At 40.1% G+C, this 27,634-nt stretch overlaps 1 protein-coding gene across 1 annotated transcript in view; it reads right to left on the bottom strand.

Moving 5' to 3' along the window:
- Positions 1-2,003: 2,003 nt before the first annotated feature.
- LOC146325020 (fibulin-2-like) overlaps positions 2,004-27,634 on the bottom strand; it is a 40,667-nt gene continuing 15,036 nt past the window's right edge. The window contains exons 3-17 of the mRNA XM_084720745.1: positions 26,991-27,105; positions 25,992-26,121; positions 23,783-23,969; positions 21,607-21,819; positions 20,785-20,895; positions 18,385-18,486; positions 17,403-17,534; positions 12,580-12,717; positions 9,604-9,744; positions 7,793-7,921; positions 6,268-6,393; positions 5,727-5,843; positions 4,763-4,891; positions 4,249-4,372; positions 2,004-3,411 (exon numbers count right to left, since the gene is read on the bottom strand). Of these exons, the coding sequence (XP_084576871.1) occupies positions 3,054-3,411; positions 4,249-4,372; positions 4,763-4,891; positions 5,727-5,843; positions 6,268-6,393; positions 7,793-7,921; positions 9,604-9,744; positions 12,580-12,717; positions 17,403-17,534; positions 18,385-18,486; positions 20,785-20,895; positions 21,607-21,819; positions 23,783-23,969; positions 25,992-26,121; positions 26,991-27,105 (2,252 nt within the window). The 3' untranslated portion in view covers positions 2,004-3,053. The remainder of the gene's footprint in view (positions 3,412-4,248; positions 4,373-4,762; positions 4,892-5,726; positions 5,844-6,267; positions 6,394-7,792; positions 7,922-9,603; positions 9,745-12,579; positions 12,718-17,402; positions 17,535-18,384; positions 18,487-20,784; positions 20,896-21,606; positions 21,820-23,782; positions 23,970-25,991; positions 26,122-26,990; positions 27,106-27,634) is intronic.

The following is a 27,634-nucleotide window of genomic DNA, read 5'->3' as shown; positions in this document are numbered from 1 at the left end:
TGAAGAGCAGATAAAGCTAATTAGGGGAAAGAGACATCAATCACAGCTCGAGGGCTCGTTATGAATTGTACATACCAAGAGTGGCATCTCAGTCACTGGGTGTGTTTGAGAGATTGAGTCAGTCACACACACACACGCAGCTATTATTATGAGTTATGTCAGGAGGAACGTCGAGAAAGCTCTATTGAATGTTTCCTTGATTATTTTGGGACTATTATTACAGAATTATCACAATTATTAATTTCACCAAACAAGCAGCAGGGGACTAAAATTAGTGCAGACATCAGTCTCTTTTGTTGAAACGACCTTCGGTAGTATAACTCATCCCGGAGACCAGAAAGCTGGCGAGCAGCTCTGTTTGGATGTGCAGCGTGCATTAATACAGCTGTCACAGAGACACACACACCCTTTCCGATGATTACAGCAGGTCCAGGAGGTTCACTGAACTCTGAGCAGGGGCACAAGATCACCTCATAACTGAAGGTAGAACTTATTAAAAAGAAAACAATCTTGACTCCTTTGTTTATAAAAACTTAATGTTCAAATTTGGTTCAAATTAATGAGAATTTGGTGCACATTCCCCTTTGTTTTTGTTCTGTTGTATAAGACACAAGTGCTGCCTTGGAAGGAAGCCAGAGTTTAGGGTGTAGGACTGCATTCGTCCTGTAGGTGGCAGTGTAACTCTTTCTAAGTTTCAACCAGCAGTAGATTGGGTTGAATTTAAGAGTTTATGAGAGCTTACACACACATATAAGAGGACTATGATAATTTTATTTCCCAAATAAAACTTTACATGATCATTGCTTTTATTAGCCATTGTCGAATGTGTGTGTGTGTCACACACAGACGTGTGTCGACGAGTGACACTTGTGTTGAGCTCACCAGCAAGGTGTGAACAGGTATGTAAATAGGCATGGATATTTACTGTGTGACATGCCCTGACAAGAATGGATTATATACTTTAACAACTTAACTGAGGAATAATGTTCACTATTTACCACATATAGGCAAGAACATATGCATAATTAAACAAATATGTCAAATTAAAATGACTGAAGAATGATTATAAATGAAAAAATAATAATATTTATCCTAATAAATAAAATTGACCACCAAACCACATTGACGTGTTTTTTAATATTTTACTAAAATACTTTGCAGCATGTGAATCTAGCATAAAAATATGATACATCCATCCATAATGTGTCTGATACAAAAAATACACCATATTGAGTAATACAAAATTATATATAATATAAAATACTTTGAAGACAAAACAAAAACAGCAGCGCAGGGTCAAAGAAAAGTTGTTTAGGCACTGTAATAGAAGCACTTACAAAACTATTTCTTCTGTATTCACCACGTTGTTATCAAATTACACATCATCATCTGATAACAGAAGACTGTGATACAACAAGTCTCTCAGTATGAAAAAAAAAACAAAGAGTCTGGCAGAAGCAAGAAGTTGTCTGTTATTATTTTTACGCTTTACTCACATCATGTTAAGAAAATCAAAACAATGGAAAATTGTTTCATTCTGCTGGTTCAATAAATATCTTTGCATCTCCAAACTTATTTTGGATTCCGGTTTTGGATTTTAATGTTGTTTTGAACATGTGGAACGTGTTTTTTGAGCCGTGGAAATGAACGACATGTATTGTGTATTCACAAGAAATTAAAAACTGGGTGAAATTACAGGGTTTTCATGCAATTTTAAGGGAAATAGAAACTGACACAAAGCAAACAGTTTCTCTCTGAATATTCTACTCATCTCACTGCAATGTTTTAATATTAAAGGGACAGTTCACCCCCAAATCAAAAATATATACTTTTCCTCTTAACTGTAGGGCTATTTATACATCTACATGGTTTTGGTGTGAGTTGCTGAGTTTTAAAGATTTTGGGTATAGAAATGTCTGCCTTCTCTCCATTTTAAGGTACTAAATGGCACTCAGTTTAAAGCACCAAAAAAAATACATTTGAAAAACTCAACAGAAATCCAGTCACTCCATATAATCCACAGACCTTGTTGTGAGCAGCTTCATGTAGGAACTTGCGACCGAACTACACCTGTAATCCGTATCACTGTGCTGGCTAACTAAATGCTGTTAATGTCGCAGATAAGCCGAGCCACTAACGTTTACTTCCTGCGCTGTGACGAGGATGAGCCTCAGGTCCGTGAGTAGATGCGCGCTTCCTTCTGTGAGGTGATACGGTTGGTGAGCGTACTTTGAGTGCAGATCCCAGGAGGGATGGAGGGGACGTGTCCATGCTAACATCTAAAAAACATTTACTTGTCCTTCCGAATAAATTATTTCTAAATAAATTATATAATTCAGAACATATATGTTTGATAGAAACTGACTCCCCTTTTTAAATTATTCACACATAAACACAACTTATTTTGAATTCTTTTTGAACGTCCCTATATCTATCACTTCGTCTGGCGAAAAAGTGCACTCGTTATGTGTAGTGTACATCTGTGGCACAGGTTAGTTAATTATATATCAGAGTAAATGACATATGTGACATTGTGCCCCTAAAACACCTAATTTTAGACTGGAGTTTGGTTTAACAGTCTATCCACTCACCAGGAACAGACAATATTTTAATGTATATAATTCACATAGATTGAGTTGACTTACCTTCTAATAATGAACCTTGTAAACAGCATAAAATAGCGTAGGAAGTGGAGTTTTCTATTTCTGTCAGCTTGTAGTAAAAGTTAAGCACAAACTGCTCTGAACCATAAGCTGAGTGACATCTAGTTTCATTGTATTTGAGATGAAGCAGACATCTCTATGGCTCACATCTCCAAAACCCGGTTACTCACACCAAAACAATCTAGATGGATAAACAGCACTGCAGGTTGGAGGAAATATGCATTTTTGATTTTGGGGTGAAACGTCTCTTTAACTTCAACTGCACATAAGCAAGGCTATTTGAATCAATCATGACAGACAGTGGTATACTTTATGACATTGTTAAATAGTGATATGAACTCCTCATGAGTTGAGTTCAGGTCCATAGCGGCCACAGCACGTTTCTGAGAGTTAGAGCGAGCTGGCTGTGATGAAGACGTAGATCCTGGCATGGAAAGTGGTAAACGTCCCCTGTCTCCAAAGCTTCATCTCCACATTGATTAAGAAATCTCTCGGACCCTCGACCTGTCGATGCAGGTACACGGCACCTGTGTAGGCATTCAGCTTCCGGGTGCTGAAGTAGTTTTCCTCGTTTCCCTTCGTGATGCTGACGATGACGTTGTCTCCCGAGTAGGCGGGGGAGGGTCCGATGCGGAAGATCTGAGCGGGGATGACGATGTTGGACTGGAAGCTGAGGTAGTAGTAGGTGATTCTCAGAGGAGAGTTTTGACACTGCAGGTAGTTAGGACAGCTGATCCGCTCACAGCGCCTGTAAGGGACACAGGAACACAGTGAAGGCGAGGCAATTTTTCAACAACAAGGCAATTTAAATTTCAGTAAATCTAAACTACATGATTGCGATCATTGTGGCAGTATGTTCTAGTCCTACCCAGTCCCACAGCTTGTAATGTCTTGGTCTTCAATTATTCTCTACGATGTTGAATAACAATAATCTTCAGACTTGGCCGTTACTGTCCCACCCCCCACCCCCCATGCAGAAAAGATAAAGTTTGCATGTAGAGGGTCTAGTGAGCACTTTCTAAAGACATGGTAACCCCTTTGTGTCCTATTTTAATGGCTTATCTGTTCTTCCTCCTGACTAACTGCCCATGGACATTCACCAGTTTGAACCAGTGGTTTTCAAACTGGTGTCCAGGGACCAGCAGGGGTTCTTGAGTGGATTGTAGGAGGCCCCCAGCAAAAGGACACACACACACCCATTGTTAATATTACAGTATTAGTTTTCATTTGGTATCGCTGTCCTCTTATTACTATTTTTCTTACTTAAATTTTAATTGGTAATGTGTGTTGCTGTTGTTGTGCAGGGGCTGGGCAGGCTAAAAGGTTGGTGGGGAAAAGAAAATAAATTTGGTATTATGTTTATTGTTTGCCTGTGCTTTTCACCGATTAAAAACTACCAGGAGAAAACAGGCAGTGAAAAGTTCTTTACATAAGACATGAAAGGCTTTTATGGTGTTGAAGGGAGACATGTTAAGAAACGGTGATTCAAGAAGATCCTCCTGGAATTATCCAACCTCCTGTGAATCACAAAAACAGAACAGAACAGAAAGCATCGTGTTGAACACTGGTATGGGTGTTTACTTACGTGTTGGACACCTTGCGGTAGTTTGGTGGACAGTTGAGAGAAAGGCAACGGTACCCTCCTTGGATGTTGTAGCAGGTTTCAGCTAGAGAGCAGTTATGGGCCCCTGTGGTACACTCATCAATATCTAAAACACACAGTTAATGCACAAGAGCCGGTTTACTGCCTGGAGCCGAGGAAATGTGTGTTAGTCACAGGACAATTGAACTCCGAGGAAAAGCCTCATTGCTGAAACATGTAAGACAGAAACTCGCCCTTGTGGGAGGAAAAAAACTGCTCAAGTAAAAAATTCAAATTAGCCAGACAAGATTTTTAGTCCAATAAAGTTTTATAGCCTGTGTAATTACTGAGCCACTGTAAAAGTACCAATTATATTTATCTGAGCATAACCATTACTATACACTCTGTGTAGAGTTAAATGGCTGCAAAATCTATTTCAGAGCAGAACTCAATGAGGAACACAGGCAGTACAGAAAATGAATGCATCCTGTTTTTGTTCTTTAGAGAGGGAATTCACCTCTGCAGGAGCGTCCATTTGGAGACATGGTGTATCCATATTCAGGACAAGCACACTGGTAACTGCCAGGAACGTTCACACACTTATAGGTGCACAGATGGCCGATGCTCTGGGAACACTCGTCGATGTCTGGACAAAAAGGACAAAGCAAATCATGTGAAACTGATTCATAAAGGGACTTCCTAAAAGCTTGGTATTTCACCCAGATGGATGTGGTTTTGCAGGAGACAGCAGTACACACTTCAGTTCTGCAGTACAGGCATACAATATCAGTTTACTGAACACATGTGAAGTATGACAGCATACACAATACACTATTCACGTTTCCCTGTTATTTGTATATTTAGTCACTCATCAACAGTCAGGTAAAAGTGGTTTGAAAATCTACAGGGAAGTTGCAGTTGCTGCTATGCAAGCAGTATAAGAAGTAGTAAGTGTATCTAGGTAAATAAATGATCACAAAAACAACAAATAATCTCTGTCTGAAGTTACAATTAAGCGCAAGTTTGCTCATCAGCACCCCCAGTTGAAATTTTAATAATAAATGTCAAGTGCAGATTGTGGTAGATTATGTGTCTGTGGTGTCTGCAGGTGTCAGTGTCCTCAACATGCTCCATGTTGAGGACACAAGCACTGTGTGTGCACCTTCAATTTTGGTTCATGTGTGGTTCATTTGAGATGCACCCTCACTCATTTTGTTCTGGAACTGTGCCTGGCTCTAAGATACTTGGGGATTAGGGCAAAAAATTAATTTAATAAACAACTTTATAGGTTACAGTATTGCAAGCTCGTCCAAAAAGCGACGTCCAAAAAGTCCAGGCCCACAACATTCTGTGTAACGCAGGACATAAGCAGCCTCCCTCAGTTCAATGCCACGTTTTAAGGTAGTCCCATTCATAAACCTGTCCAAACACAAGTTTGTTGTAAATCTGGTATTTGCGATGTGTAATGGAGCGTGCCCCACCTTCACAGGTGTGCCCATCCTCCCTGAGGTAGTAGCCCTGTCTGCAGTAGCACTGGTAGGAGCCGTAGATGTTGGCACACTCCTGGCTGCATGGGCTGGCCAAACACTCATTCACATCTGCAGATTAGAGGTTAGAGCTCATTACTGTCACAATTCAACTGATCAAAGGATTTTCAATGTTTTTATCCCAACATATAAACAAGATGTTGTTATTAAAGACAATTATGTTTTTACTGTTTTGTGCTGGAAGGCATGGCATGATGTACAGTATAATACACTAATACCTCCAACTGTCATCTCTCTTCAGCAGCGTGCTGTACAGTGGCCAGCTTTAATATCAGCTCAGTCTAGGAATCTGCACTGTTCACACACACACACACACACACACACACACACAAGGCTGGCACACCGACACACACAGGCATATTTTCATGCACAAATTCACAAAAACATACAACTGCATGCACCAACACGTACACATGGATGCACACACTGTCTCACACACCCATGCAGGCAGACATTCGTACACACACACACACACCTTCACAGGTCTTGCCATCGCCGGATAAGCGGAAGCCAGAGGTACACGAGCATTCATAGGAGCCCGGGGTGTTCTCGCAGGTCTGGGCACACAGGCGGCCTGGGTAGCGCCAGCACTCATTTACATCTGAGAGGAAGAAGCAGCGTCATCATACCTCTGAGAGTGTGTATTGCATTTGTGTGTCTGCATCCATGTGTGCAAGTTCTCGTGTGCAGCCGAGCGTGAGCGGGTTCGCTGCCCTGCTGCCTGGCACCACCGCGTACGACGTGTGCATGCCTGTGCGTGCTTGTGTGCATGTCAACGAGAGTGTGGTGTGAGGGGACCAGCTGCCTCCTGATAGTCTAAACACTTGAGCAGAGTCCATTATCATGAGAGTCACAACACAGTGAATCACAAACAGAGGGAGCAGCAGCAGCAGGACAGAACTCTGCAGCGGGAGACGTGAGCGGCCCGGTGGCTACTGCAGGAGGCAGCAGCAGCAGCAGCAGCAGCAGCTCTCCACCGCAGAATAATAAACAGGAGCAGCAGAGCAGGCAGAAAAAGAAGAGGGTGGCTGTACAGTCTTAGAAATAAAGGCTCCATAAAGGTTCTTCCTGAAGGGCAGTGGTTCTGTGCAGAACCATTTGCTTCTGAAGAACCTTTTTAAAGAAAGGATTCATTAAGGATTCAAGACCCCTTCCATCCAAATAAGCCTCTTTGGAAGCAAAAATTCTTCAGGGATTGATGAAATCCTCTTTCATCAAGGGGTGCTGAAAGTTTTTTTTTTGTACAATAATATAAAAGGGTTTCTGGTAGAACCCCCTGAGTGGGTTCTAGATTACACCCTTGGAATATAAAAACATTCTCCGTAGAATCCCCTGGGTGGTTTTATGTTAGCACTTTAGAGGGTGGTGTAAAGAGAGGGTTCTGGGTGAAACCATTACACCATTGAAGGGTTGTCTCGAACTGCTCCTAGGGGGTTCTTGGTAGAACCATTCACAGATGGCTCTATGTATAACCCTTTATGTTGAGTTCTAGGTAGCACGCTCTGAAAGGGTTCCAAGTGGAACCTTTATAAAAGTCACTGACAGTAACCAAAAAGGGTTCTCCTATGGGAACAAGCTGAGTAACTTTTTCTGGTTCTTGTTAGCACCTTCATGTCTAACAGTGTACAGTGCTACAGAAGAGTGAGAAGGTGATGAAGGGTGAAGGGAAGAGAAGAAAAGAACAGATCGAGCAGGGAACTGAGAGACAGGAAGGTGAAGACAGAATCAGAATCAGCTTTATTGGTCATGAATGTGTGCACACACAGAATTTTGACTCAGTTTTTTCATTGCTTTCAATGTACTGAGACTAGAATAACAGCATGGAGTACAAATAACAGCTAAGAACAAGGACAACAAAGCTAAACAAATAAAGGTTAAGAGCAGAAAACTGCTATGTGCGCAGGAATACATTGTATATACAGTGTGAAGGATTTTTTTAAATCGTAAAACTTGTATATGAACTTTTTTCTGCATGATGGTGTGTGTGACGTCCTACATACCTACACACATCCTCCTGAATGAGTCATACTGATAGCCTGTCTGGCAGTCACAGCGGTAGGATCCAGGCAGATTGTGGCACAGCTGGCCGTCTCCACATCGATGCAGACCGTTCTGACACTCGTCCACATCTACACGACACACATGAACGGTAAAGAGACGTAAAACCCGATAAAATGACAGTGATAACAGTCAGCTGCCACTTCACTTCGTAAAGGAATGTGACTTGTTGTTATTAGTTTTTCGAGACTGATAAAAACTAATAACAACAAGTCACATTAGTGTGTGGCTTAATACTGTTTTTAAAGGTAATGGTACATGAATGATCATTAAATTCATGCTGACTAAATATGGAAAACATGAATTCATCCATTGTTGTACTTTGAGAACCACCATGAATGAACTTGAATTAACAGTATCTCATGCAGGGCTAAATGCAAGAACAATGCATTAAATAGTGCGACAGCTAACGTATTTAAATCATCATGATTTCCGATGATGTTTGTGTCTTCTTCAGAGGTATGTCTGCAGTTAAAGGGACAGTGCATACATATACTGTCTGTATTCTGCTTTATTCCAAGTAAGTCCCAACCCTTTTCCTGTAAACACCATTATAGAGACATCTGTAAAACTGTTGACAAGACAATTAAATTATGGCACTTTCTACTATGAATATTTGATCTATGGAGGTTTAACATTTGTAAAACTTGCGGGCGGGGGGTGGGCAAGGGGTGAAACACTACTGCACATATTCAGTTGGCCGAATATCCAGGAAGTAAACCTGGAAGCTAGAAAACTTCATTGGCTTGTGCGCCAGGCAAGCAGTTTCTAATGGGACTGGATGGGCACCATTTTTGCTAATTGCTTCTAGCTCATTATAATACATCATTAAGATGGGAATACGTGTCACTTCTACAGGTCCCCCGGCAACTTCTTTCAACCATCTTCAAAATTTGAACCTAGCACATAGCATATCTCAGTACAAGAAACAGAAAAAGAAGAAAATTGACTGAGGTATCAAGCTTGCTCCACTGTCACTGGAGCACAGAGAAAAAAGGGGCGGGACTAAGTGCTACTTTTTTATGACTTCATCACATCTGTGGCCCTTCAGTTAAAGTGGTGACCTGACCGTCTTTAAGATTGATTTATATCTTTGGTTGACTGTCAGTGTTTTTATCTTGGTGGTGTCTTTGTTGTTCTTCTTCTTTTTCTTCTTTTGTTTTTTTTTTCTCTTAATCAATGTGTTTTTATTATGTCCCCAGTCCTTATTTCCAATCATTATCAGTAATACTGCTGTGAAATTTTTATCTATACATCCACTGTTGTAAACAATAGACAGAGGGCTGTGAAAATCAATGCAATTTATGCACAAGACCTTTTTCCACTTTCCTCTCTGCCTTATTTTCTCATATGAAACCAAAGTTATTCAAGGCGAGAGTGGGAGGGGATGGGTGGTGGGTGGGGAGTGTCGGTTGCTGTTGAAAAGTGAAATGGAAGGCCCTACCTGTTGCATTAATTAACATTTTGTTGAGATACGTTTAATTCATGTACATTCCTGATAGTTCAGTTCAGTTCAAGTACTACATTAATGATTTTATGCTCTCATGCAGTATGAATGATGAATGATAATTCATGTTCCTTCACTATAAAGTGTTACCATATTATTTATTATTTGCTGCATTGGAAAAACACAAGACAAATGATGCTATTTTTCATCATTTAACCCCTCTCGCTTGACTTGACAAGGTCTTTAAATCTGCATATCAAATTGTCAGATGATACACTCTTCATGTGTAGCAATTACAAATCATACCAACACATCTGGAGCCATCAGGACTGGCGTGATATCCACGGCTACATATTATCTTCCTCTGGCACGTGTAGGATCCCATCGTGTTGATGCAGTTAAACGCGGGGCTGCAAGGCTGGGCCGCAGCGCCACACTCATCAATGTCTGTTGCAGAGAGAGACAAAGACAGAGAGAGATGAAGATGAAGAAAGACAGAAGAAGAGGGACGACCCAGAAGCACAAAGGCAGGGCATGAGAGACCGGAGGGCAGCTCTTCAACCACACTGTGAAATCAAAGCAAACACACATCACACACAGTTGCATTCCCTTCTTGGATGACTTTGTTGTACGTGTGCGTCTGACATTTTCTCGATTTTCTCATTTCTCAGAGCATTTCTTTTACACTTCTTTTACAGGGGCGTCGGCTGCCTCGACATGCCCCAGTTCCTGCCCCTGGGGGCTAATTCCACAGCATCAGTTTGTACTAAAGGAGGACAGAGGATTGGCTTTTATCCACCCCGCTGCAGCCCCTAACAGCAACCTCTCTGATCTCCTGTATGTGTGGCATTTAACCCCTCTGTCACTGCAGCCCCACTGATTCACCTGCGTGGTTGTACGCCACGCGTCTACATGGACTGTGATTCACCAGGGGGGAGATTTTGCGCTCAGCCTGGTTCATTCATTCATGCTTGTGAGCAAGACTGGGAATCTCCAAAAAAACAAAAACAACACAGACCGTTGTGTAAAACAAGACTAGAGACTGTTGTTTGCGTGTTTAACCCTCATACAGTGACACATATTCATACTGAATGATATTTTCTTTACCCCAAACAAAAACTTTATCAGTTTATTTTCACTGCCAACACAGTAAAACCAGAAAAAGATATGAGTATAATGGAATGAAAAGCTCCATTTTTCTCTCAAGCTCTTGCTCAAGACCGGGAACAACCTAACCGTAATGGACATAAGCAGTTACATCATTATCTCTGTAGGAAACACAGACAGGTAGTAACCAGTTACAACTAATACACATGAGCTGTTATTTCAGGGAATGAATACTTTTCATGTTGCTGTACTTCTACTCCTTACTCACATATCTATGTTTGAGTCAATAATCTCCTTTTTACTTTGAGCTATACTCAGTTTAGTGTAACATACTACCACACAATCAGACCACTATAACCCTTATAACTCAGGTTGTAAACACAAATCTCAATAAACAGTTATATGGAAGTTATAACACAGTTTTCAAACATCCAGAAAAAATTCCCCTACAGGGACACTAAAGTATAGTTTTATCTTATCTTATGCAAGCTCACTTTTTGGCAAGATCCAGTTATTGCTTGAAATTTCTTGCTTGTTGAGTTGAATTTTCAATAAGTTTTAGAGGTTCTAAATTATGGAATTACTTTTTCCACATGTCAGAAAGCTGTATCTCTGTGAAAAGTTACAAAAGTTGCCTGAAAAAGCATTTAACTGCTGTTTTGTAATCGCTTTCCCTCATGTATTATTGTTCATATTGTATTTGATTTACTCATTGTGATGCATTTTTGCTGTTGCTCGGTACAGTATAAACTAATATCCCCCTCACATACAACACACACACACACACACACACACACACACACACACACACACACACACACACACACACACACACACACACACACGCCCAAGTGTACTAACAAACACTCACACACACCCTCATATATCACATGCTCACATTTTCTGCTTTTAAATGGATATTATTATAAATGTTGTTTATTATTGTTGCTTCACATTGTTGCTTTACATCACTTGTATTATTTTTGTATTGTTCTATATTTTTATGTATTTTAAAGTTCTTTGAATAAGCCCTCTGGGGTTTTTTACCTCCCCCTGCACTGTATTATATTTGTCATCTTTGCCTTCTTGTGTATATGTCTTTTTTAAGTGTGCAAAATATATAGTAAAATATACAACTCATCACCATTTATTAATGACTCACTGCTATTACAGGCAGAACAGAGCCTCATTATAAAGTGTGAAACAGTGCATGCTGAAAATGTCAAGGTAAACAATACTGCCAAAGCCTTAGCGTATGAGTGGTAATTTATTATGTTAATTTGATCTCCCGGGTGAAACTTTGGGACTATTAAGATGTGCTGATGGTGGTTAAATGCTAGTAATGTGATGTAGCTGACAGGTAGAAATGCTGCTGATGGAGAAGATAAAGTAACGACTGAGATCTGAGATGTGAGCTCACTATTTGGCAAGTGTGTTGTACAAGCTTATTGAGGATTAACAAAATGTTCACAAACCAATTAATTATGTAATTATAAACCATTTATAAATAACTTATCAGCATAGCCTTATTGTAAAGTGGTACTTGTAATGTTAATCTTTGATGTTATTCACATTATTCATATTAACTCGTCTTGTAGCCACTGGTCTGTTGGGCTTTTAAATTTACTTAAGAAAGCATTTAACCCAACATTTTGCCTCACTAACATTAACATTACTTTCATAATTTCAGTACACCACAACCAATATTATTATGGTAAGTAAGTTGTACTTAGAGATTATCCATTCTTTTTATTTTGCATCACTGCTCACTGCCTCTGCAACATCAAGACAGAGTTCAAATAAATGGATACTTGGATTGCTAACACTGATTTGCACATTGAAGCAATGTTCATTATTTTCTATTTGTTTTTTAATTTTATTTGAAGTTAGGATGGTTTAAGGTTAATAGATTTTGACTCATTAATATGATGTGAGGCTCAGTTTGCTTTGCACAGAACCAGCCTGTAGAAATTTCCTTCAGAGGGCTACTTTTTACTTTTATGCTTCAGTGCATTTCAGAACTAGTACTTTTTCACTTTTACCTGAGCAAAAAAGTTGAATCAGTACTTCTTCTTGACCAGTCTTAAGAAGTTAAACTTCTAGTTGAGTAAAGAATGTGTGTACACTCACCACCTCTGCACTAGCCACCACTGATAACAAAGTGATTTCTCTTACCTACACAGTTGCCCTGTGCGTCCCGGTTGAAGCCCACAGGACATTGTGGTTTAGGGTTGCACCTGAACGATCCCTCCGTGTTCACACATTCAAAGCTGGGTCCACAGTTGTGGCTCTGCAGCACACACTCATCGATATCTGAAGAAGATGAATAACTGAGCTGATGAAAACTGAAGAAAAGATTAATAACTGATGAAGCACAAATGAAATAGTATTAGTTTCAGTCTAATAATCCACTACATGTGTTGGCAACAATGCATGCCTGGAGATATACATGTAATGCCACATTTCACCACTGGATGGCACTGTGGTTAAATGGCAGATTGTGCAGATGCTCACTTCTACTGCAGTTCATCTATCAAAAAGCTCTCCCTGTCAATACTCCAGAGGTTAATCAAGAGGAAAAGAATTGTATTACAACGTACGAGTCTTATCTATACTAATCACTCATTACAACTAGAATGGCCTGAGTGACAGTTTATTATTTCAGCTGGTTGAATACATCTCATCAGTCAAAGCAGCGGGAGTCACATGCAGCAGTCGTCTTGTGCAGTGTGTGTGTATGAACAGTGCAGCATATTCCCCCAGAGCCCTCCACCACCTGTCTGCTGTGGGATTTACCTCCTGTCAATCATCTTTCCACATCTGCTGCTGTAGTATGAACCAAAGCTGGAGGGAAATCATAATCTCCAAACACAAAATGTGCTGCATATATGAGTGTATGTGTGAGCGTATGTGTGTGTCTGTGCATAATGCATAAGTGTCTTATGTTCTCCAGCAGGTTTGCAGGATTTCAACTCTGTAATTGCTTAAACCAGCTCTGGCAGGCAGTGCTGCTGATTTAGGGTAGGTCTCTAAACAGCAGATAGTGATTGAGCATCTTGCTCCTGACACAAGCCTGGCAGAGTCAGTGGGAGCTGAGTGAATCTGACATCGACGGAGACAAAGACAGAAAAGCCAGGAAGCAGGATAAATGTGTGAGGGATTGGCAGTGACCTCCCAGTGAAGGCAGACGCTCAAGGATCCGACAAAGGTCAAAGAGATACTTAGTGTATGTGAGAATTGAACCTCTTGAATCCCTGGCTGTGTTTTCTCCCCTTTTTTCAACGATGAGTTGATGGTGATGGTGTTGTGAATTAGTGCGGGATCATGGGACTTCTTGTCTTTATTGTTAAAAAACCACCATAGCTGGTGAAAATTTGTCTGACATGACTCAGGCAGAAATAATGTTCATGAACGAGGTAATATTAAAGTTTTATTCACATGATGTTTCGTCACATTCACCACCTTTCACCTTCACTCTCTGATGTAGCTGACTTATCCCGTGTTTTCACAGAAGTTATAGCAACTAGCTAGCAATGGCTAGCAGGAAACGCACTGTTACCTCGAAGAAATTATCGATTTCGTAGCAGTTGAACATTCTTGGAAACATTTGCAATAATGCAAGTACTCAATTTAACTAAAAATACAACATAGGTCTAGCGTTTGGAAATGTCACATATTGTAGCTTCACTCCCTTTATTTACATGCTTATGCTAACATGCAAACTACATGTGTTATCAAAACATGGCATATATTGCTATGTCCAGAATAGAGAGTCTATGCATGTGCAAATACACTTTTTATGAACAGAAAAGTTTTACACAATTGTTTGGTATTTTTAGCAATGCCAGGCAGGGCAATAGAGACAGAGCGCAGTTAGCGCCACCATGAGGTTGAGATTTATGGTTCTGGATGAAATATCTCTGCTGTTGCATGGAATAAATTCAGTGCAAAACATCCATGACCCCTTGTGGACGAATTGTAATAACTTTGGGGATCCTCTGAACTCAACACCTGAACTGAACTCAATTTAGCAGCAGCATCAAGTCTAATGCTTAATTTGCCCAATTGTGTAGTTTATAACCAAAGACATAGTCTTACATAAGCAGACCTACTGTATCTCCTGCTGCTGGTATGGCTACAGACTGTTAGTCTTGTCTGCCGTTATTTCCTACGTTTTTTTTTAAAGATATCTATATATGAATGAAATATGAATGCATAGAGCAGAATATCGGTGTTCTGAGAATCTAACAACCACTGCTGCTGCCAAAAAAATCCACCAATAGCATAAAACAGAGAAAACTTTTCATTAAAAAAAAAAAAAAATCTGTCATGCCTTATGTGTTTTTTTTTTATTTTCATTTATGATTAATGTGTTTCTGCTGTAACTGGAAACAGCAGGTTGCAGTGATTTAGGTATTAGAGTGGAATACAGAAAACTTTATAGTGTTATTCTTGATGTGAGGTTTGTCTAAAGTCTGTTGCCTCACATGAAAACAAATTAAAACACAAAGAGAAATTTGTCTCTACATTTGAAATTGACAACAGGGCAGCAAACTGTAAAAATTAAATTGCAAGTGCTAAGTGCTAAGTGCTAAAGTGCTAAAGTGCTTGTATATTTATTGCACATTGCTCTATTGCTTCACAGTGTAGCATTACAGTTCAGCAGCTTGATGAAGGCTGGAACAAACGATTGCTTCAAGCGGTTTGATTTGTACTTTTGGCGCATGGATAATATTTATATGACATCCAGATATTTTGATCTATGACACTGAGAAGAATCAACCAACCATCAATAGGGTTCAAAGTATTAAAGACTGTTGAACTCTGGGTTAGGAGGACTGCGAATATTGTTAAGTAAGATAAATAAGCACCATCTCTGTTGGTCTTAACTGAGTCATTCTGTTTAGAGAAGGGAGCGGGACACAGTTCAGTTCCTCCCTGTGTGGTGACTTTGCTTCATTTGTGAGAGCAGGCAGAAGGAGCTTTTCATTACAGTCTCTTAGTAAGGCATGAATAGGGAATAGGTAGTGCTGCACACGGATGTTTTTTTCACTCCGCACTTATGTCGATGGTCTGAAGTGGCAGCTGTTTGGAGGCTTACCGTTAAACATACTTTCCTGTTAAATGCTCATTTTGCCTGATTGAACATTCTTCAAGTTCACAAGTAGCTGCAGATTAGCCGGGTCTCCTTGTCTGAGACCTTTAGAAACCCATCTGCAGTGGCAAACAGCACTTACAGCACATCTAAAACTCATCTGAGGGGTCCTTCTTCCTGAACACTGCTGCTGCTTTATGAGTGAGACCTCTGCACAGGCCCATTTTATGGTGCATGGAAATAATGAGACGTATTGGGAGGTTTACTATTGCATCTCAAAGTTGGGTGCCACCCACAAAGACAAGTCAGGCAGCTCTTCATACTGAGAGTTAACAGCAAGCAAACTGTATGGAAACAGCAGTCTCAATAAATATATCTTATTATTACATCTTGTCTTTGTGCCGCTCACATGTGAAATTACACTGGATGTGAAGAGTAAAATCTTACTTACTCTTGGCCTGAGTTGTACCCAGATTAATTTTTAACTCTGATTGGTTTAACTTAAAATTGTTGCACCAAACTTTTAAACTATCTTAAATTTCTGAAATTATGATTAAATTTAAACTTCTCTTTAAACCTCACTTAAGTTTGCTGCACCAAAACTTTAAACTTCAATTTAAAATGTGATCCAGTATCAGCTTCAAAGTTACACTTGACAATGTTTAACTTCTAAAAACACTGATTTTTCTGAGATGGACTGAGCAAAAATAACTCCCTGCTGAGCCGTCATCAGTAGCCTAACTTAGCTAACCAACTTTTTAGCTAGCTTTTTGTTTGTTAGTTTGCCAGCTAGCAAACAATATAGCTTTTTTTCTTCTTAGCAAGGTAGCTAGAAAACAATATAATGTTGTTTTGTTTGTTAGTTTGCCAGCTAGCAAAAAATATGGCTTTATTTTTGGCTTTTTAGCTAGCTAGCAAACACTGTAACATTTTGTTAAATTTTTAGCTAGCTAGCAAACAATATAACTTTTATGTTTGTTAGTTTGCTAGCTATCAAACAATATAATATTTTTTAAGGAATGCAGATCAGGGAAATGTTAACGTCTCCCCGTCTTTTATACTTACTATGTCCCAGCAGCACTCATATTTATTTGGTTTTTATTTATTTTAATTTGGGTTTAATTGTGTAACAGAGCTCTGCTTAATTTTATATCAGGATTTACTCCTTTTAAACTAAGTTTTGCTAAATTCTGATTAGAACTACTCTTATATTATATTAAAAGAGCAATATGTAGCCATTGTGTGTCCAAAAATGAGCAGGTTGGTTCCTCTTGCACCCTCCTCCCCATACATAGCAGAGACAGGCAAGCTGCAAGACGCACACAACCTCGTAAATTGGCAATAACAAGCAACGATGAGTCCTAAAAACAAAAGCCCACTGCACTGAACTAACACACTCTGGATAATGACTCAGGTGGCTGCCAGTCTCACTGCCTGTCAAATTTCATTAACAATTTGCTCAATTTATTTAGAAACATCTACGCCTTCTAAAAGATTATTTATGATTCCTTATGACTTATAAATAGGCAGTAACTCACTTGGGCAAATTAATTTGAACTCTATTAATGTGAAACAGACAGATCAAACAGTTATTCCTGTCTGGAATGGACATTTCAAAGGGGGGAAGTGTGGCTGTAGCGTTCATGTAAAGAGAAGCAAATATTTCAACATAACTTGATGACACATTGTGCTCATTTTAGGATTTATTCCAGTAAATATAATACAGATTTGTCCTTTAATCTTTGTTGGTGCCAGCCAGTGTTAAAGGTGGATTGTTCGCCTGAACAATGTGCTTTCCTTACATTGTGAACATGCTGTAATACAAATGCTCTCCTGCTGGTATTTACCACACATTCACTGCGGGTGGAAGTCAATACTTTGATGCTGATAAGGTGTGGTGTACCTTCACAGATGTCGTTGTTGATCTGGTATCCCGGGGGACAGGTGATCAGTCTTTGACAGGCATAACTCCCTGCAGTATTCACGCAGCGCTCGTTCAACTGGCAGGCATGTGCGGACAAACACTCATTTATATCTGGATGTTTAAAAAAAGAATAAAAGACAAACGTGTCAGTGTGAAGAAAGAGAATAAATAATGAAAAGTACACAGTAGAAGACTGGATGAAATGAAAAAGCAGACAAGGAAATGCACAAAAATACCCATCAACGGAGTCGTGGTCTGTGTGTAACAGTCAGCAGTTAGAGGCAGATTAAAGAGACAGGTCGGACCCTCCTCTGGGAGAGAGATTAGGGCCATGGCCACTGGGTATAACATCCACACAATGAGAAATTTGTCACCACACTGAGCTGCTCTCAGTGTCACTGCCACAGTTTGCTGCTGTCAAGCAGGAGACAGACCAGTGGTTATGGCTTAACTTAAAGATTTATCCCCAGGGAGACAGCTGAGACACACAGAGCGGGTGCTGATCAGCCTCATGATAAAAGACACAGTCCAGCACCACCATTCTGAGTGCAAATAAAGGGTATATAGCGAGATGGGCATCGTGATAATGCATGGATAGTTGGGATGATCCTTCTGGTAGAGACTCCGTTCAGGAACGGATGAGAAAAGAGTCTCACATTACATTTCTATATATTCTTTGTCTGCATCACAGTGTGTTGCTGAGAGTGAAGGGGATTAGGGCTGTATCTCCTCTGCAAATCTAGAGGCGCTGATTACAGAAAAAGACAAATCAGTGGCAGACAAGTCTTGCCAAGAAACTCAACTGGAACCAAACTCCTCTGGCTGACAAAGAAACCTGATACAAGGGCTTCAATTGCGAGCCTTTTTTTTTTTGTCCATGATTGCACAAAATTTCCACATGCAACCTTGGTGTGATGTAAGAAAATGTTTTCAGCATTATAACAATGTTTTAGTTTCTTACCCTCACAGGAGCGTCCATCAGACCTCAGGGAGAATCCTGTGGAACAGGAGCATTGAGGCCTTCCGCCCACTGAGGTGCAGTGTTGCTCACATGGGCCGTTTCCTGAAAACAATACTGTAGTGAGGTTAAATGAAATATACATATATGTCTGATTGTGCTCCTGGTGTTTGGGGTTTCCATGCTGTGCACACTCTGCATCAGACAGCTATTCAATCTTTTTTGGGAGTCCATAAATTTACTTCAGTTTTGGCCATCAGTGGAAATATGGGATGGGAACTTCCAAGCATCAAATGTGAAATGCTTTAGTCTGAGAGAGACTTCTGAGGATGTCTGATCAGAGAAATATTAAAAAGATATTTAATTAGAACATTCTGCAGGGTCATCCCTGGACCAATGAGTTGAAATCCTTATTTTATCCACAATAGGTTACTTTTTGATATGGAGGAGATTAGAAACATTATGTTTTCATGTACAGAGAAAAATGGCGTGTTAATATATGGTATAAACAAAAACTACGAACTTAGACTGGGTTGCAACAAAGACTGATTTAATAAAAGATTAGTTCTAGAGTTTAAAATGAGTAAATCCAGATTTAAATTAAGCAGTGCTCTGTTGCACAATTAAATCAGCTGTCGAGAATCATTAAGGAGGTGCTTGCTTAAAATTAAAGTAAGTAAATAAATAAATAAAAATAATTAATTACAAAACTAAATTTGAGTGCTGTTGGGACCTAGTAAGTATAAAAGAGGGGGGGGGGGGGCTGTTAACTGTTCATTTTTTGTTTTGCTATCCCATCTATGAGGGCATTAGGGATGTATTTTTTACTAAAATGTCCTCCATTTATGTTGATTTCATTTAGCTGGCTATGAAAAATCTGTGTTATGCCTCAGGAAGGGGATCTTTTTTCTAACATACTTTATTTGCCAAGCTTGTGAGAGAAGGCTGAGTATGTTGTTTAAGTTGTAATGTTGTAATGAAGGGAAATGTAATGAATTGTTTTAACTCTGCAACTGTACTTTTGGTGTCTTGAGCACTTTGTGTGCAAGACACGAAAATAAAAGAAATCAAATCAAATTAAATTTACACTACTGCTCCACACGACAGTGTTTAGGGTGAAACAGAGGAGAGCTTTGTGTCTCTGGGTGGGAGACAAGGACATTATTTACTGTATTGCCGTTCGCTCATTTCCTTTTTCCAGGTTGATCCCTGACCTGGTCAGATTGTATTTCCTACTTTTGGCCCACAGTGTGGTAGACCTCCACCCTGGTGTCATGGAAACCAAACAAGAGCAACAAAATGTGTCCCTGCACAGATTATAATATAGAGAGCTCGTGAGAATGAGTGGCTGATGCAGAAAACAAACTAACCTTTGATACCATCTCAACGCTTGTGTTTGACATTTGCAGCACAATTACATTTCATGGGAAAGGTGAGTGTGAAATAACAGCATGTCAGTCTATAGCAGCCTGTGTCGCCTTCTCCTTTAAACACATTCAACTACATCAAGTCTCTGATTAAGACTTGAGGATGAATGAAAGTGCTCACTGTGGGCTGTCGGGCCTGCAGCTCGCTCTTTCCTCATTAAAAAGATAGTTTAAATTATTTGAAGTGGGGTTGTATGAGGTATGTATCGATAGTCAGTGTATCACCTACAGCAGATGCAGGTCAGCATGCCCCCAGATTGGGGAAGCAGTGAGGAGTATGAGCTAAGAAAAATAGATTTTAGCCACTTCAGAAGGTCAAATCAGTATCAATTTAAGTATACACTGTATTCAGAATATTTTCACAGCTTCACCTTGCCGTCGACAACCTTTCCTGATGGAAAAGCACTATTTTACAAGCCAAATATCGCTCTCTCCAAACCAACCAAACTCCATGGGTGAAATCTGTCATTTTACCCTGCATAGCATTAGAGCTGTTTGTCTACTGCTGACGCAATCTGTTGGTTTGTTTGCATTATTGTGTGACTTTTGTGTTTTAAAAGGACAGTTTGGATTCATGAAATTCACATAATAACACAAACAAACTAAAACATCAAGGCACAGGTAGACCAGCGGCTCCTGTGTTCTGTGAGATAAAATTACTGATTTCACCCATGGAGTCTGGCAGCTTTGGAGAGAGTGATATTTGGTTCATATAACAGTGGTTTCCACTCCAGAAAAAGTGGTCTAATGGCATGGTAAAGTGGTGAAAATTATCAAAATATATTGTACACCTTTTTTAAATTTTGCTGCTGATCCTATCTATAGCAGGATATTATATGTTGGTGTCCCTCTCTGCTTCCCCAAAGTGGGGGCGTGCTGACTGCCATCTACTGTCAGAAATACACTGACTATTGATACCTCATACAACCCCACATCAAATACTCCAAACTATCCCTTTAAGATGCACGTTTCTAACCTTCACAGGGGTTAAATGGGGCAGGGGACTCAGTGGGAGGCACAAGCATTGAAGTGGGCTCCACCGCCGCTCTGTCATCCTCCTTCAGTCGGTTCTCCTCGTCCACCGTGTCTGCAGAAACATGAATAATCTCATCACACTCAAGAATTGCACTGTAATCAAGAATATTCCACCTCTCAATCTACTGCACTCTTAGTTAGAGGCTTGTGCAATTCCTGCATCTTCATCTAACGATATGAGGCTACAGATGAAAGTTGTAATAGCAGTGAAGGTGAGACAGGAAAACACATTGCCTGCAGACAAACATTTGGTTTTATTAGTGAACCCCATCCCTCACTGTAATTTGCAGAGAGCTCTGGCATTAGTATCCTGTTGAGACAGGCTTGTGTTGGTGAAAGCCACTGTTGATTAAAGTCTGGTGCACTGCAGAAACGTCAGCATTACCTAAAAATACCACCAAACTGAACATCTGAGGAGATCAGTTTGTGCAAAGAATGAATTTTAAAAGGTGAAAAGTTTTTTGACAACAGCAGAAATGTGATTAGTTGAGCACTGCTGTCAGTCCAGGAAAGGGATGTTAGTGTGCGATTAAAATAACTATTATTAGGCAGTATCAGTGCTTGCAGACAGGAAGGAAGTCACAGAGACTAGGAAAATAATACACGTGAATGTGTGGACAAATTACAACAAATGGGGTCTTCCTGACAGGAATGTGGACTGTAAATCACATTTCAAAGAGCAAATGGCACAGAGAGTTGCTTTCCTGTTGGAAATGTCTGTTAGCACCCTGCTACAAAACAACATTGGTGGTCTTCACTTTACCTTGTGCACAAGTGAAAGCGTCCTCTTGCAGCACGTATCCAGGGAAGCACTCGCAATAGTAGGAGCCCACTGTATTGACACATCTGTGGTGGCAGATGTTGCCCATCAGGCACTCATCCATGTCCTGCACCTTAACAGGACCGTCCACTGCATTCTCCCCGTCCCGCTCCTCACCGATGGAGAAGGCTTCTTTAGGGTACAGGCTGTCCGATACTGCAGCACAGGGAGACAGCGGCTGTTGTTCTCGCAGACAATAAAACTATATAATAATGTAAAACTGCATAAAAAGTTTAAATAGTTTAATCACTTTCCCTAAAGGAAAACTCCTTTGAAATATAATAATTATAGGGAGGGCACAATGGTCACAATGATAAAGAAGATTTCTATTTTTGTTTGTTTTTATTGAAGTGTTTATTTTTGCAGGGATAAATACACAGCAACAACCACTGCACCACACCACAATATTCACATCCTAACCAAGTTTGCACCGCCCTTCCCGAGATAGCTTCTTAACAACATATTATGCAACATTTTCCTTAAAAAACAATTAATATACTCAAATAAACATAATCCCTGGCGGTAGTGGCTGCACGTGCACAGACCCTCTGCCTATTTGGCTGCACTCAGGATACTTCTGTGCTTCTGCCTGTTTGGCAGTGGTGTGTAGATCAATACAGCACACAGTTTTGAGTATTGGAACTATAAACAAAAAACCCTAAAACAATAAAAACACAGCGACCAACAGTTAAACCACATTCTCCGTCTCTTTCCTCTGCTGAGGGCTGCAGAAAGTCTTTTACACATATGCACACACACACACACACACACACACACATGCAGAGCAGACTGAGGATTGCTTCACCTGCACGATTACAAGTAATCCTGCATATTTTACCTAAAAAAAAAAAACATGCAGCATAACAAGATGCACAAAATTCATCACCTGGAGTTACAATAAAAGAACCACATGGATGTATACCAGATTATGATAGATTATTAAGGCCATAAGGGAATTATTTGCATTTTGAGAATAAAGTTGAAATGTCAAGATCAAAATGCAAACAAAAACAATTTCCTCCTCTTTTTCCCCTTATGCCTGGCCTTAATACTCCTCTGTAGTATATAATGTTATGATTATTGTATTTCTTTCTGCTTTGTGTTTGTGTTAGCAGAGCATGTTATGTTTCCTATACAGCGCTGTCTGATCACCAATGAGATGTGCCATACGTTTCGTTATCACGTGGAAATATAAATGAACTATCCAACATAAAACAAGAAAACTAGCTACTGAGAAGCTCTTGATGCTCCATGATCACTCTGTGTTCAGCCTGACTCACTCTGTAACAGCCAAACCAAATCATTGCAAGAATATGACCACCAACATACTGTTTTATATTGAATTTAAAAAAGATTTAAATTCCAGCTGAAATGGCATTTTAAGAGTTTCTGTGTTGTAACATACTACCAAGTAAAATAGTATAGATAGGCAACAAAATGCTGGAAAGAACTGGATTTGACACTGACTTACCATGCAGTTCCAAGGTAGCTGATGAATATTAACTCAAAGGTTGAAGATTTATTGATGGTGGATGTCATGATGTTATTGGTTGAATTTGAACCAAGCGCACATCATATTTTGTTTTACAGGAGGAAAACATGACTAAATGGGCTTCTAAAAATGCATACACAGTATAACAAGATGCACAAAATGTATTAATACAATGCAAAAAGAAATGTGTAGATATAGGCAAATTTTATGTAAGAATACTTTTTGCATTTTTTTGGCACGTATGGTTAAATAGGTGATGATCAGGACAGTGATCTAACAGGGTTAAAAAGGGCATTTTTCATTTCATTTTGACTTAATTCAATGCCAGGCGGGCAGACAGGCACTAGATCTCTTAGAATTACAGTACAGAGGTGATCTGGGCTATTATTTTGGAAGGTCAATGAGGAGCACTATTTTTCAGCAGGGCTGTGGCATCCCACCAAAATGCTTAACAGCTGGTATAAGGAAAATTCATTGTCTTTGTTTTAAATCAGTATTTTGCCCTAGCAGTGCAGCAGTGTGCATTACATGCCCCAACAAAACAACATCCCCTCCCTTGGCATGGAGCAGCTATGCATAGCATTTTGGGTTTGAATGTCAGTGTGAGTGAATATTTCCCGACAGTACCTTTTGTAGGTGGTGGAGTGGGGGTGAGAGTGGGCCTCTCTCTGACTTGATTCCCGGCTCCGCTGTCGTCGTCCTCGCAGCAGGTTAGAAAGATGTGTCTGCAGTGGAAGCTCAGGAACTGGTGGGCTTCACAGCGATGCCCCTCACTGCGGAGCTGCAGCCCCAGAGAGCAGCAGTCGCAGCACTCCTGCAGGTCCCACAATCAGTCTTCACACATGTATACATGGCTCATGTTGCTCATTAGCAACATGAGCCATGTGCTAATGAGCAACACCATCAAACATTTTAAAGTCCATTTTATGCAAAAGGCTACATTCAGTGGTCACTGTATGCAGGTTTGTGTTAAGCATTGCTCGAAAGATGTTGGTCTGACCACTCTGCTTAAGACAGATTGCTATAAAATATTATACTGACTTTCGTGATCCTCTGGATTGCCATGAATTTTCCATATTCTCTTGCACATAATGACTTTGGTGATCCCTTGATTTTCCTCTGCTACCATCACCTCAATATTTTGTTTTTTGACCAAATACAGCAATAGTAATTCCATCCCCTTATTCTCAGCTGTGCTTTGTATTTTGTTCTTAATGGCAAATACTAACATGCTAAGAAACCAAACTAAGATGAGATGCAATGGCGCCCCTGCAAAATAGTGTCAGGGAGAACTTGTTTTGGTGAATCATTTGCACATCGAGAGACGAGCCCTGGCATTAAAGTGGCTAAATCAACACAAAAATAAAAGCTAACAGCTTCTAGCTTGTTTATGTTTGTATCATTAGCAATCCAGTTGCTAATTTGCCATTTTCAGTGAGTAGTTGCAAATGTTTTTTATTTCCTGTAGCGAGGGGAGACTGACAACGCAGGTAGCAGATGTCGCCTCACTACCTGGGGCAGGAAACCAAAGGCAGGCTTATACCCACAGTCAACATCTGCTGAATCAGACAATTATCATGCTGATGTATGTTCAAATTTTCTTTTTTTTCCCTTGGTTTTAATTTGTTATTTGATGCTACAATAAGGTTTCATGTCATGATCGACAGCTAAGCTCAGCTTGTGATTGATAACATGACTCCACCCTGATTACTACTGATCTTCCAAATGACATCACCACTTTAAGATGGCAGCGCTCGTACTCGGGATGTTTTGGCTTCATTTTTGTACAGTGGAGATGCCTCATCCATCCATTATACAGTCAGTAGGTAAATACTACTCGCTGAACACCAGCATGTTAGCATGGTCATTGTTAGCATGCTGGCATTAGCATTTACCTCAAAGCACTTCTGTGTCTAAATGGCCTCACAGAGGCGCTAGTGTGGCTGTAGACTTTTAATTTTGTTGAAGTGAACTTTGATAGTTACAAGCATGAATTTGGAGCAACTCCCTCTTTGCTCACAGCCTCTCACTCTGTTGCCCTGCAGCTCTCAGCAAGATCCTCCACTTAGAGTGCACAGGGGCATAGCGAAACATAAAACTGAAGTAATGACCACTGTGATGTAGCATGGCTGTGGATGGCATAATATTACTAAATCTACAGGGGTCCAACAGAAAGGTGGTGAAAGACAATTTTTTACAGCTGTACTGCAGCACAGAGTCGACAATAACCCCATGCTGCTCGAGGGCCTCTGGGCAGGCACGTGAGCAAGTATCCTTCCACACGCAGGTCAGATGGCAAATGAGTGGCTATGGGAAGCTGGACGAACACGATAGAATTACACAGTCACCACGACTTGACCCCCTATTAGCAGCCATAATAGCCTCGTGTCTACCACTGCTACTGTTTTACCACATCAATTATCAGTCCATGTTTGCACAATTTCAGAGAGGCCAAACAATTGACATCTGACATTTCCAAATGCTCTGGTCTGCTTTGAAGATACTAAAGCTTTAGGTCTGTGGGAATCTTCAGTTGTAATTGGCCCTAAATCATTTTGTCTAAATTAAATAAGGTAATTGAATAACAGGGAATTGGCACCACAGCAGTAATGCTCAGAGGAGATATCTAGAATAAAGTGACTCAAACACTGCAGGAGACTCTACGGACTAGTATCATCTACATGTGTTTTCAATTCTTCTGTGTGTAATGCACTTATCAATTGCTAATTCAGACTGTATTAGGCTTAATTTGAAATGTACAACATCATTAAGTTTGACGGAGAACCCAGTGCACTGTGTTTGCCCTTTACCATGGTATCTGGTCACAAGTACTCGCCTTGTAGGAATCGATTCCACATTTATCGTTGGCATTCTCTTGACACACGTCTCCTGCCCTGGCTGCATTAATTCCAGCCAAACACCGGCTTCCTCCCAGGGAACCGAGGCAGCACTGTTGTTGGGCAGTCCTGGCAGAGAAGAGTACACAAGAGAAAGAACTGAGGAAGTGTTTGGACTGCAACCGTGGCCCTACGGCAACAACGAGTGGGCCGGCTATTCTTCCCACGAGTGCTGCTGGAGAGCTGAATGAACAGTGTTTTCACGTTTCTATAAATTTGATTAGAAGGAGAAATTGAAAAGTTAATAATTTACCAGACAAAGCTCTGAGGATTGTTCAGTATTTCCAAAGATAAGTAGGTCACACTTCATTTCACAATACACTACTAAGACATAACAATCCGTACTTTGTTGGAAGTAGCAGATATATCATTTCAGTATAGTTTACAGTACATTTCTATCATAATGTGTCCTTAAATACCCTCTAACAAAGCCTAATAAGGGTCTAACATAGAGAAATAATACACTTTATTTTACAGTACAGCTATGCTATAATGCATCCCTAATTATCCTCTAATAAATTATACACTATAGTTTACTGTACAGTTCTGTTGTAACATGTCCCTAATTACCCTCTAATGAAGTCTAATAAGGGTCTAACAGTGGGAATTAACACACTTCAGTTTATAGAACAGTTCTGTTGTAATGTGTCCCTAAATACCCTTTTCTTCTTATTTGATAGTAAGTACAGCTTATTACATTTTATGAGTGTACTGTAAAATAAACTTGACTGATCATGTAAAAAACACATCATAAAAAACAAATACATGAACATTTCTTTGTCCTTATGCCACTTTTCTAATCCATCTTCAAGTTCACCTTGTTGAAAAATCAAAAACAGCAAATAAACAGCCTAAGTTTTTCCCACGGAGGACTGTTTAAGATGATTTACAGTGTGCAGAGCTAAATGACATGAATGGGCGTTTAATAATGGCCTTACCAGCAGATGGAGTGCCTATCTTTTGTGGGTGGCTCCATGGTGCTGCAGTGACCATTAGCTGAAGCCCATTTCTCCCCTGTCTCACAGCAGGTCTTCACCAGCTCCTTGGCAGACACTATAATGAAACACAAACACCCAGTTCCAGATTTATCCCACTCAGCGTTTCAAAGGAATCGCATAAAATGATGGTTTCAGTTCAGCTGGAGGAGGATGGTTAACATTTACCATCATCTGTGAGGTGCTGCAAAATCTGGTTACAGGATATTCAAAGTGAAACTCTTGTCTCAGAGGCTGGTTTTGGTGACTAAACACTGAGAATAGCAAGTACAATCTGTGTTTTTCTTTTCAGACTCCTTGACTCTGCTCTCATTTTCATTGGCAGGGACAAGTATGAAACCCAAGACTCTGCTGTATAAAATTACCTTCAGAGTAAAATTGCCCTTTTTTGTTACATCCTGGCTAATCAGACCTGGACTGGAGTGAAGAAGTAACACATTAACACTTCATTTCAAACTGGGTCAGGGAACAGACAGGAAAATGTATGTGTTCCTTCAATAACAGGGCAGCGCATTCCAGCTTTGATTTGTGGTTCCTGCACTACTGTAGAAGACACATGACATTCATTCCTTTACAGTCAGTCACAC

The sequence above is a fragment of the Lutjanus erythropterus genome, chromosome 6 (genome assembly GCF_056507025.1).
Source record: "Lutjanus erythropterus isolate fLutEry1 chromosome 6, fLutEry1.hap2, whole genome shotgun sequence".
In the NCBI taxonomy this organism is placed as follows: Eukaryota; Metazoa; Chordata; class Actinopteri; order Lutjaniformes; family Lutjanidae; genus Lutjanus; species Lutjanus erythropterus.
Note: the sequence above shows the minus strand (reverse complement) of the source record. Positions and strands in the feature narration are given on the sequence as shown.